The 13,333-nt window shown below is 39.6% G+C and overlaps 1 protein-coding gene across 2 annotated transcripts; it reads left to right on the top strand.

Annotated features, from left to right (window-relative positions):
* Positions 1-1,005: 1,005 nt before the first annotated feature.
* On the top strand, positions 1,006-12,387 carry LOC145435677 (cytochrome P450 3A8-like). 2 transcript variants are annotated; one of them, XR_013913945.1, is made up of 10 exons: positions 1,006-1,748; positions 2,301-2,515; positions 4,486-4,640; positions 6,234-6,364; positions 6,947-7,028; positions 7,674-7,834; positions 7,905-7,993; positions 8,702-8,839; positions 8,908-9,064; positions 12,195-12,387. XR_013913945.1 is itself a non-coding variant. In XM_080312976.1 (9 exons), exons 2-9 carry the CDS (start codon positions 2,331-2,333, stop codon positions 8,945-8,947), a joined length of 981 nt encoding a protein of 326 aa, XP_080169102.1. In that variant the 5' UTR covers positions 1,006-1,748; positions 2,301-2,330; the 3' UTR covers positions 8,948-9,117. The 2 variants fall into 2 exon arrangements, 1 of the variants encoding a protein (XP_080169102.1); XM_080312976.1 differs by lacking the exon at positions 12,195-12,387 and having other exon boundaries at positions 8,908-9,117.
* Positions 12,388-13,333: the final 946 nt, after the last annotated feature.

Below are 13,333 nucleotides of genomic sequence, written 5' to 3'. Positions count from 1 at the left end.
TTGACTTCCAGACAGCTCCCGATACGATGCATTGGATTCGATTCTTCTATTCCGGTTCAAATCCGACTAGTACTACAAAACCCTGTACGGCTTGCCTCAGTCGTCAGATTCGTTCCATGGGCCACTATATCGGATTAAACACTGCTATGGCACTCTACATATGATATCGGGCTGGTCCGATGTATAATGTGGTTGTCTGTAAAGACAACAAGTATTTATGGCCGATTGATCTTATCATAACATTTGATCCAAATTATTAGGACGTTTGAACGAATTATATAACCTGAATAACGCCACGGAGCAAGTGTTTTTTTCACTGTTGCCTAATTCATTTTGCCGATTTTGATGACCCCATCATATAAAGAAAGCTGCAGCTATTTAAAGTGCCATTTGTGTTAGTCTTCAAGATTTATGCAGAAATTTTAACAATAGCCACCTCTGAAGAACTTTTTAATAATGTACGCGATCCCTGGGACAACATCTGTTTCATGGTGATACTTACCTACTTGATTATTTATCGGATCTTCGTTTTCTATTTAGGCGTAAGGTATTATATTCGGATGTTTCCTGTGAAGGGCTACTTCTTGTAATTAAGTAGAAGCTGGTGCCGCTGCTTCTACTTCTACTGTAGAATGCTGACTAATTTAACCTCCTCTGCTAGAATTATATTTTACAATACACAAATGGAGTTTATTACCCACCTACGTGGTCAAGAAATTTAAAGTCGCGCTACAAGACATGCCCGATTACACATGATTCTAATTAAAATTTTCATAGCCCTTGTTTCGTGTTCAGGTACTATGTTCGTCGGAAATGGCAGTTTTTGAAGGACCTCAACATACCTCACGACGCGCCGAATCTGTTCCAATTAGGTCACATGCGTCGACTTTTGGGCGATGGCGTAAGTATTGCTACACTTATAAATAGTCGGTAAGACAGGGATGCATTTCGTGGATATTTCTAATGACGAGTGAAAATGATGCATAGGCCTACTCCACAGTATGATGTCCGATTTTAAATTCGATTGTTTCTTTCATTTCAAAGGCCTTTTCGTACGACAACGAAATGAAGAAGAAACATGGACCAATATGGGGGTAAATGGGATTAGGTTGTAACGTAGGAAAGTGTACTTTATATAGTTTTACTTGGAGGTAGTCAGTAACGAAGTACTTCTACTTTTCGAAGTACTCGAGTAGTTTTAATCGACCTGCACACTCAATTTCAAGTTTTGAACAGTCCCACGAGAGTGCATTTAAAACTGATTTTTACAATTAATAGATTTAAAGCCTGACAATATCACTTCTGCTTGAAGTAGCTTTAGTATGATTTAGTAAGCACAACTTCAACTCGTACTTCAATAGATTGTTGCGTCGCTACTTCTACTTGACTTGCTATATTCACTACTTTTAGCCCCTCAGGTTTTATACAATGAAGCATGCATCTATGATGGATACTGGATAGACTTGAGTTGAATGGTATACATTGATTAATATTGATGACCATGGGCAATTGAGATGTACCATAAGTCCCTTTCATAATTGGTAAATGTTAATTGTTCATGCACAAATATTGCCTGAGATAGATGGTTTATTATATTATTTCTGATTTGTAGAATTATTCCAGCTTTACAAGAGAACAATTCGTATTTCAGAGCGTATACATTTTTATCACCAAGCATCACTATACATGATCCGCAACTGCTGAGACAAATATATATCAAGGAATTCCAGTCTTTTTCCGTGCGGCAGGTAAAGTAGCCTCATTGGTGTTCATTTAGAGTCGACCCTATTCGAGGTTAATATTATATCGGGATTTTATTTCGTTATATCTTAAGGATGGATCGGAGCAGACATACGTAATAATTGGTGTGCGTCATGGAGTATTGCATATGAAGTCACAAGATTCCCTAATGATCATGATCACATATGCGGTACCAAGTCATACGATCAGCGACTTGCCTTGGACTACGGTTGTGACTAATATGGAACGTGTGTTGAACTCTTTTCCTACGTAAAGCATGAGTAGAGCGTAATGGAATGGCCTCTCAACACGAAGAATCCTTTAATAATTCCAAATGATACGAGCAGATTTTCTTATTTCTTTCCTATTTTGCCCGCCTTTTGTAGCCACATTCCTGTTTGCAGACACAGCGCGCGATTGGTCTTCTGCGACTTGTTTTGTATATACCGTCACGATGTATGTCAGAAGGTACATGTGTGCGGGTGTTCGTATCATGCATTGTTGTAGTCCCGGCAAGGACCTAGGAACACTAATAAGATAAAAATTATTCGCTACCACAGGGGACACTTGCCAAGATTAACGGGGAAGAGATGAACCAATCATTGAGTACAGTCGAGGGAAATCAGTGGAAGCGCATCAGATCGTCTTTGACTCCGACATTCTCGACAGCCAAACTGAGGCAGATGACCTACATCATGGACAGATGCGCGCAGAATGCCTCGTCTGCTTTAGATAGGAAGATTGGAGCGAATGGTGGAGTCTTCAATTCCAAAGCGTATGGCGTTGTTGTTGTCGATGACATTTATGGTCATTTTACAAATTACCGATTAGCCATCACGATTCCTTTCTCAAACTTACTATTACATATAATATCCATCGAACACTTGTGGATGATTTGTTATTTACGACACCATGACAAGCATATCGCGAACATGTGACGTTAGTAATAATGAGCAGAACAGTTTACAAATTCGATCTTCCTGCTGTCAATAAATTGTCACAACTCGATATTTATTGTTCACAAATGTTTAGCTTCTGTCCTCGTAAAAGTGAAAAGGTGAGTAGTCAATCTTTTGCAATGAAATCGATTTGATTGGTCAAATAGTAATCGTTGATTACAATTACGATTAGGGATGGTGTGAACGTGAGGTTCACGTTCGCGTTCTGTGTGTGAACCAGGGTTGTAACCAAGTCACAAGGCTCCGAGTCACAAGCCAATCTCAGTTTTATAGTTTTGACTCGAGTCAAGTCGAGTCATTTTGAATTCACCACCAAGTCAAGTCCGAGTCCAAGTCACTGAGCAGAGGGTCGAGTCCGAGTCATGGTATTATGACTCGAGTCGAGTCCAAGTCATTGTGTTGACTGCCAGTTTCGAGTTAAAGGCTTGTTAAATCCACTTTTTATAACTCTGTTTGGTGATATCGAATGGTTCGAATTTATAATATACTAATTTTCGTCATTTTTAGCAGTTTCGGGACGCATTTTTAAGTACCAGTACCATGAGACGAAATCCCAATAGTGTGATTACTTTACTATTCCTCGAAATTACAATGAAACGTCGGTCTTGGCCTTCAGAGTCTCGAGTCATATGACTTGGTTCGAGTCATGCGCAATGACTCGAGTCAAGTCGATTCATCTGAAAAACATGACTCGAGTCGAGTCATGACTCGAGTCATTACCACCCTGGTGTGAACCTAGAAAATTTAGAGGTTCGCGTTCACAAACGAACCGTGGTAGGTTCTGCACTGTGAACCTTTTTCATATATCACAATTTTCACTTCATTATAATTACTTTGGTTGTAATTCTTTGCATTTGAACTGCGAGCCGCACTATGCATGGCGCTAGCAGCATAAAAGAATCAAGTCTAAACGACCCTGCACCTCGACAATCTCAACATTTCTACCTGCTTTGTTACAAAAGTTTGCTCGAAATATCCAGCTTTCCGATCGTGAATATTTAGTGCCTCTTTGCCGTGAGCTTGACCCGCAATCACACAACACCAAGAGCGAAATACACCACATGTGGGTAGTCAGCGAATGATGCTTATTCAACCAATGAATGAAATTGATATCATTGTCTGATGTAAAAAATCTAGCAGGCGTACGGGGTCAATCTTGATTTCATACGTTTATTGTATCATACAAACCAAATCCGTGAAGAATGACGACTGTATAACTTGTTAAAATATTATCGGTACCAAGTACAGGATCCCGTTTTACACTCTGCTCAATATAAACGTAGCAATACTCACACGCCGAATACATTTGTCACGTCTGGCCTGACCGTTAAGGCGTATGCTTATATTCCCTTGCAAGCCCTTGTCGAAATTATCGGCAAAGCGACGGAAGATTTTGATTTTATGGGAATATTATATCGTTTGATTGCCCCAGTTGATACATTTAGCGACGTTAAAAACGTCAATATGTACTTCAGCATTGTGGCATTATGTGTCCCGAGCAGGGCCGTAACAGCACTTCGTCAGCCCCCCCCCCCAAAAAAAACGTTGGCCTTAGACCCCCATCTGGTGATGAACAAGACTTCCCTAGGTATCGTGTACACCTACAATAATATAGGCTATAACTTCTCTGAAAAGTAGAGGTTCACACCATCCCTAATCACGATTACGTAAAAATGCTGTAATCGATTGCGATTGCATATAGCGATTTCCCCATGCGTGTTCACGACATCCAAATTGAATTTCTATTGGATATAAGCTACTTATTGCGATATTAACTTCTACGCAGGATATTCTCGCGGCTGTCCCTAGACATCATATGTTCTGCCGCCTTCAGCACCGAAGTTAATTCACAAGACGACACGGAAAAAGAACCGGAAATGGCAAGACAGACGAAGAATCTATTCAATATGTCATTTTTCAGTCCGATGATTCTGATGTGCTGTGAGTGTGACTTTTAGTTGGTCGGGTTTGTCCGTTGGTGTTGACGGTCTCACCACAAATCGTCTCTTTGTTTTTGTTTCGCGACCATAATATGAACGTGATAAGTCTCGAATTTCCCAGGTATGAAATCAAACCAAATGCCAACGTATAATCTAATTGGAACATGTGTATTCGGATTGCTTCACTAGTTGCGAGACACCACGACTGTATTACTGTCTCCGAAAAAATACCAGTAGGACTTGGTCAATATCTCGGTACGAACCACCGATATTATCTTCAACACACCGTAAAATTTGAATTAAACTTCGACACTGGCCAAGCCCCCACTCAATCTGTTCTCAACTCGTGACTACAACTCCTAATGCGACTCATTCGTGAAGGTATTTGCGACAATGACACGTATTCCAGATTCAAGCTATACGACTTTCTCCAGTCCAACTATGGTTTTACATATCGATGCGATGTGAACTCGGGGAAATGTTTTTTTCGATTATATATGACTCCCGAAACGACAAAATCAAACAATTTTTTCGCGACGCAAACTCCCATGTATATAGAATAGCGTACGGTGAAAAATGTAAAATTTGGAATTTCAAAATGGACACTTGATGCGTGTCGCCAAATATCAATAAAATAATTTATATATTAATTTTGGGCTCGTGCACCCTCTAGTGGTCGTGCAATTTAACCGAACGAGCCAAAACTAGCTAATTTCGCTATATATTGAAAACCGCTTACACTAGAAAGCTGATTTTGGGCTTTGCAGACTATGCAGACTGTGCAGACTAATACTCTGGTAGTGAAACCATCTTCGAAATTTTTCTTTTTTCAATATAGAATTGATGTTTTTGTGTTTTCAATATGGATTTGCAATTTATGTGTTTTCAATATGGAGTTGTCAGTCATACGATCAATCACCACACGCTTTTGGCATCGTACCCACTGCTTCAGTGCCTAATTTTACATATAAACGGTCTAAAAATCAATAATTTACTTGTAATTTTTTCTGTTTAATTTTAAGACAAAGTTCTGTGGAAGTGAGATAAAAACTTATTGTTGCTTCTGCATCTTTTAGGCCGAAATAAAGCTTTCTAGTGTAAGCGGTTATGAGTATATAGCGAAATTAGTTATTTTTGGCTCTTTCGGTGAAATTGCAGGACCACTACAGGGTACACGAGTCAAAAACTATTATAGAAATATATATTTTTGATATTTGAAATTCCAAATTTTCCATTTTTCACTCCACCCTAAAATAGAAACATCCGATTTTACCTCTGCTCCCGACTCTCCAAGGCCTGCTCATGCTCAATCATGTTATGATGTTTCGGATACATTGGTCAGTTTGCGTCAGGCCGATATTATATATTTTGATTCCTGATCTGCCGACTTGTAACACGGCCCACTTTCCTGTTAGGCTTCTGTACGACACCGCTCGCGAGTAATATAGGCTAAGAGGAACCTAGATAAACCTACAACACCTAAGAAGCAATTATGGAGTCGTTCGGGATGGACTCGAAATCGCAATTCATAGGTGTTACAGCTCTTACATGAGGCACTTTGAATAAACATCCAGTCATTCGTTTTCATTTCTAGTCATATACCCGCCATTCGAAAGAGTATTGGAGTTTTTCAATTATTCTATTCTCGCAAAGGAGCCGCTACACTACTTCCGAGCTGTGTTCCAACACGTGATATACGAACGGATGACGACCCCAAAATCCCAGGTCAGTTATGTTTGTTATTTCTTGTTCGCTTCGTATGTCTGGAATTAATATACAATTATAAGGTTGGTGTTGGTTTCAATAAGCTATCAAATAAGAAAGTGATTGCAATACTTGACTCATACTAATGACTCATTTTGGAATAGGCTAACGGATGTTATCCGCTTCAACTCTGATAGGCGCTCGGCCCTCCAGCATAGCCTGGATAGGAGATAGGGTGGTGCTTCCGTCCCATCTTCATCGTCTATAACCATCTCAAATGTGTAGGCAAGAATTGGCTGCCTTCTAACACTGTACGTAATCAACGTCACCGTTGATTTAGTCTTCTCATAATAAATGACGGCAGGCGATCCCAAAGGACTTGCTGACATAATTCGGCCGAATTTACCACAGACTAGGTATATTGTTCTCTAGTGTTCTCTCTTGATATCTGCTGCACACAAATTTGGAGGACTTCTTAGAAGCAAGATGGCGAAATGTTGGATAATTAATTTAAGTTTTTAACATCACTTTTCTACCCACCCTTTTCTCATAAACGACTAGTGTTAGTAAATATAAACATCATCTCATCGACTTTTCGTTTAGACACGGCGGGTTGACCTGATGCAACTGATGCTGGACAACGAAATATCAGCAAAAGAGGCGAAGTCCAATAAATTGGAGAAAGGTGGGATACACAATCGTCAAATCTCATGTGTCGTTCCCGTGCGCCATTATAAGACACCCCACGATTGTTTAGTGCAGAAGTTACGAATAGTGCCTAGTATGGAGACGTCGCAATAATCAAAATCTGCATTAGCAAATTATGCACGCATTTCGTAATATCTAAGGCATCAGTCTAATATCTATTTAGATTGGCATGAAAACATATGAGACGCCCCTCGCAAATTACCCTTTAAAACTTGGTATTTTTGAGTACAGATCAAACTGCACGCTTCAGATATGTTTACTTGAAAAGTCTTAGGCTGCATCGGAAGGACGGACTTGTATAGTCCTACTCATCTACGTTGCGATTGATGATATTCTAATACCTTTACTTGCCGCAAGTGTCGGGAACAATAACGATTATTTTGAGCGCATTCGCATAATATACATAAGGGTTACGTTAACTATATATTCCGATATCCGCATTCGATGACATTTATTTTATGTTTACTGACCAGTCAGTAGCATCAAGCATTTATCGACTGCCTATGTTATTACGCCTATGTTTTTCATCAATTATATTACGATATCCGTCTTATTCTGTCTCCAGACGATACCACATATAGGCCGCTCAGGTTCCCATTGAACATCCCAACTGTTCAAACAGGCATGGACCGGAACGAGATCCTTGGAAACTCAATGCTCATGATACTAGCAGGCTTCGAGAATACCGGGAACGCCTTGAGTTTCTTAGCCTACAACTTGGCGCAACACCCACAAGTTCAAAAGAAAGTCCAGGAAGAAGTCGACGAAACCTATGCGAAAAAGGTGACAACACAAATCTAGCAATCTCAGAAATTCAATATATCGCATATCAACTTCACCTGTTTCCCGTTAGGGCGAATTCGATTACGAAGCCATAACCGAAATGAAATATCTGGAGATGTGTGTGAACGAGACGTTAAGAATCTACAATCCCATTTTGAGGTAAGTCAAAACCAGAATCTTTAACTCGGCATCGACCCTCTACGTAGCCGGAACTATGGGAATATAGCGTTATATATTTTTTCCACGATGTTTTTGTCGACGAAATCTATGCGAGAAAGGTGACAACACACATAGCTGACAATCTAACGAATCTAATATGTCGCATGCAAACTACAAAGGTTGTCCTGCCAAAGCAAATTTGATGATGAAACCACAACCGAAATGAAATAACTTGAGATATCTGTGAACAAAACTGTAATAAGAATCTACAATCCCATTTTGAGGTTTTTGTTTATTAAACATAAAGGAAGGCGCTTATCGCCTGACGGCCTTTTGCGCCACGACCAATAACAGTGTACATGAATAATGGCGGAAACGGAATAAATTACCATTTTGAGGTAAATCGTGCAGACAATCTCAGCGCGACCCATCCTTTCCAGAGCTACAATTACTGCATTCCAAAAAACGTGTTCATTTTGTAACCTATTCAGTTACTCCTATCAGGGTAACATGACAAATTGAACATGGATGGTGTAGGTTACAATATAATGTGTGTATCTGTAACTATAGTATAACAAAAGGGTAGTGATAAAATGACCCGCCGAGGATGGGGGTCAAACTATGGGAGCCAAATATCAGCGTGGTATATTTTATGTTCATGGAAAATTGATGATATGTCCCTGCATCTTTCAAAGTTTGTTTTTACAGGAATACTAGAATATGCGGCAGTCAGACAACGATCAACGGCTTCACCATACCAAGAGGAGTGACGATCAATATACCTACATTCGCTCTATCGCACGACCCAGAATATTGGGATGAGCCTGACCTTTTCAAGCCTGAAAGGTTACGTAATTAACCGGGCCGTGCCCTTTAAATTCAATCACAATATAAAGCTTACCCTATTTTCCTAGGATGAGTGACATGACCCAGATTGACCCAATGGTATATTAACCGTTTGGCGGAGGTCCACGAAATTGCATCGCTACGCGATTTGCCCTGATTGAGATCAAGCTGAGCATGGCGCATCTTCTACGGCAATTTACCTTCGAACCTACTGCAAATACACCGGTACTGCGACTAAAAATTGGTTTAGCACTGCTGCATGAATCAATCAATTCTTAATGCGATAAATTAATACGGGTTATTTCATAACGTGTTTAGAAAGCATAAGTTCTCTGCGCCGTCTGATCTGATATTGACGTCATGTGCTCTAGAAGTCTGATATTGCTGGGTTTGAACAAAGTTTGTACCCTGAGGTTGAAATACCTTGAATCCTTAGTTGTGATAACCGCCATACGAAGTATTCAATATATGGCGACATAGCGCAGTGGTGTGATCCGCGGCTGCAACACCAATGGGTGCGCGTTCGAGTCCGACCGAGGTCGACTTCCAAATTCCGTTACCTAAGTGTTGGAGGTTTACCTAGGCTCCTCCTCGCCACCTCATCCACGTCAGCGGCGTGTTACAAAAGCCTAGAGGTGGGCAGTGCTATAAGTCGGCAGTTACGGAAAATATGAAGAATATCGGCATGGTGTAAATGACCATAGTAGTCGACAAACACCATAAATACCCCAAAACAAACAAACAAACAAGTATTCAATATCCAGTCCAGACTTTTATCATCAATTATTCTTACAACTGAAACATTCAATCACCTGGTGTCAAATTTTACTATTAACTAGGGCAGGTTTTTGTTGCAGTCAAATCCATGGAAAGTTGGATTTATAGACAAGTTTCTTGAAATTATTAGGTTATGAGATACTTGAATCGATTCGTATCCAAGGCAGTGTAGCAAAACTCGGTGTTGGCGACCTCAACAAAATCAATTGCCTGGAAAAATTGACCCAGTGAAATTATAATTTTCGGCGGTCTAGCCTCAATGTACCAGTGTTGGGATCAAGTCACTACCTTTGAGCTACGAGTCATCTCGAGCCATTGTAGATTTTGACTCGAGTCAAGTCAAGTCAATCAATTTTCGAAGGTGACTCGAGTCAAGTCAAGTCAAGTCGAGTCACGCGTCAAGTCACAATTCAAGTCAAACTCAATTTTTGAATTATCAATGACAATTCAAATTCAAAGTCATTACATTTTGCTAGCTGTGTGAAAGACCATTTATTTTGAATTAAATAACGAATATAAAGTTGAATATGCATGCAAGAATAAGGCGTTGTATCGTTCACGCACACGTCGAACTGCAAACAATGTGCGTGTGTAACTGTTTCGCTATTAGCTACATGCTAGAGTCTGTTATTATCAGCCAAGAGGATCGAATACGAGCCTCGAGAAGTTGAAGCAAATTGATATGGTACAATACACTACCCATCTACACATAGCATAAGTGAGAATATAAACTCATAAACTATATTCGCCCGATTTAAATCATACAAGAGGGTTGATAAAGGTGATCACGGCGCAATGAAAGGACTGGGCCGTCTAACAAACATACATACGTTGCTATTATATTAATATACTGATACTACTACAACGTTGTGATCATTTCGTTTGAGGTCAATTTATTTGAGCTGTAACAATAGGAATAGAGGAGCAGTGAAACGTACAATCAGTGAATGACTGGTTACTCTCACAATCCGAACATGCACAAAATACAGTGATTTAAAGAACTTGATGACTGGAAATTGACTCGTAAATTTTGCTCAATCTGCACTTTTGAAGCGCCGAGTCAAGTCAAGTCATACCAAAAGTTGACTCGAGTCATCCCAACACTGGAATGTACGTCAAATCAGAAATGTCCTCAATTTGAACGACAGTGAAATAATCAAGCGATCTATTTAGTGGCAAATATTTCCAGTAAAAAGTTAGTTGCATGAAAAATCGAAAAAAGCTGTAAAAAATTTCCATGAAAAATCGAAAAAAGTTGCAAAATGTTTCACGAAAAATCAAAAAATCAAAGGTCAACTTTCTCGTTCAGTGACCAAAATACAGTTTTCCTTCAATTTATCAGGTGTTTGACTAAAAAAATGGTCAACTTTCTCGCTCATTGCCCAAAATACAGTCTTACCTTCACAGCTGTCGGGCGGTTGACTAAAAAAATACTTTTTACTCAGCTCCCGAAATACCCGCCGTCACTTCGGTCTGATTTACGGCATCTCAGTCGAATTTTGCTATAAATATAACCAAGGCCAAGACCAAGATCAAGGAGGACATTTAGGCGTCCTCGGAAGACATTTTCAAAAACCCGCGAAAAGGAGGACAAATCCTCCTAAAAGAGGACGTATGGAAACCCTACAATATGATAATCCTCCAAACAGCTTAAAAATCATACTACACGATTTCCGAGTATTTGGAAGCTGCCGGAAGCTGTAAAAAAGTTGCAAAAATTGCCCTAACTCACAAGCCTACAATGCGCTTACCGAATCACTGCCGTTATCACACTTCGTGAACAAATAGAAGCACCTGATCAGCAAGACGCCGTGGTGGTCATTGAAGCATATCAGATTGGCGAATAAAAAGGTATAATTTCGTGCTTGCTGGTTTTCTCGTCGATAGCACGGCCACTCTTCGGTAGCTACTTTCAAAAGTTTTGCGCGAAATAATAACGCTTTTCCTGTGGGCATATTCCAATCTCATTGATTTTTTTATCACTAATGTACATAATAAGACATTACAATGCAGAACTTTGAAAACTTCTAAATTTTTGACAACCCTAAAGTCCACAGTAAGGGAAGAGCAGATTCCGCACCGTTATTAGAAGGATTAAAAAATTTGTCGTTCTCATGTACAAATAGCGCCACTTCGGTGAAAATATGCGACGGGCGAAATTTTTAAATCATTATTAGTAATATTGAATAGTAGAGTGATCATTACCACTAATGTTGATATCTTGCATCGCGAGATTATGATCTTTTACAAGGTAGCCTAATATATGTAAAAATGTTACTTTAAATTCCGAAACTGCGTGCGATGGATAATCCGGACAAGGGTAATTGGTTAAATAATGTAAAGTCACCACGTGATATACTACGAAGTCAAATGGGAAAGACGCGATACAAGTCGAATTTACGAACAATAAGTCGGCACAATGTTGAGTCCTCATGTTTTGGGAGTGAAAGCATCCCTTCCCACCCTACTCCACCAGACACATTTGCGTATGATTTCCAGTGCGCATCAAACATTATAAATCCTACGCATTATCTCGTGCGTAATAAGTTAAAAGTTCCACATTCTATTTTTATTGCAGAAACCTCCTTCGAAACTTGGGTTTGGTATCAGCGTTCGATCAATGGTGGATTATGATCTTCGCGCGATCAGAAGAAATTCAAGAACTGAATAAACGATTCTGGTATTGATGGATTCCTGTTAGTCAAGGACATGCATGCACTGTCTCAAGATGTTGGATATAGGCATATCCGAATATTTTCATTCTACATATACTCTCGTACGAGCTCGCTCAGCCAATATAGGGAATGTTGAATAAAATCTCGCCTTTCCTGCGTATTGACATTGATTTGAGTGATATGACTAATTATACTGGATTGCAAAATAAGATATGAATGCATTGTAGAAAACTAGCGATTTTGTCATCCCATATTAGCGTTTGAAGTAAGATCAGAGTCAAAGAGATCTATTCCTGGGAAAGCGACCAAATGGAGAGACGGCATACTCCATTTACGTGCCAATCGAAAATAGCGCTATCGATATGACTCTGGATATGTTCAACTGGTCTGATCCCTGCATTGAACAAATACAGACACTATTTTGAAATTTGGTTACGATTGGTTAGGATAACTGTCGAATTCAGTTAAGCATAATACAGACAACCAAATGACTATACATTGCCGGCAGTATAAGTCTATTTGGACTATTCAAGGAAGAGCGGAGAATGACGCGGTTGGTCACAAGGAACTGTAGAATACGTACCAATTAACATGCTGACAAAAGAAATGGATCTAACTGCCGAAATTTTGTTTAATTGAACTTGGAAGAGCTTCTTGGAGGTACAGAACTCAAATGTATGTATAGGAGGATGGGAGTGCTTCTCGGAAAACTGAGGCCTTTTGCACCATGCCTGTTTATTCATGGAACTCTAAGTCCCTAGTGGACAATATGACAAAGTCTAGCAGTGATTGTACCGTGTAAGAACTTTTCAATAGCGATCTGAACGAAAGTGGAATATTGTGTCTATGTGCGGATTGAACCGGAACTTCAATATACAGATGAATAGTATTGAAATGAACCCGAGTATTTTCGTCGGGGAAGATACTATTTTAATTTCACTAATAGAACTACATATAAAATTATTCACAACCCATTTCGCACCAGCTCTGCAATTGGTTCCGTATTAGGCCTGCTAACAGTTAGGACCGTTACAGCCGCATC

The sequence above is a fragment of the Botryllus schlosseri genome, chromosome 3 (genome assembly GCF_051294905.1).
Source record: "Botryllus schlosseri isolate E-star chromosome 3, Bs_hap1, whole genome shotgun sequence".
Lineage (NCBI taxonomy): Eukaryota > Metazoa > Chordata > Ascidiacea > Stolidobranchia > Styelidae > Botryllus > Botryllus schlosseri.
Note: the sequence above shows the minus strand (reverse complement) of the source record. Positions and strands in the feature narration are given on the sequence as shown.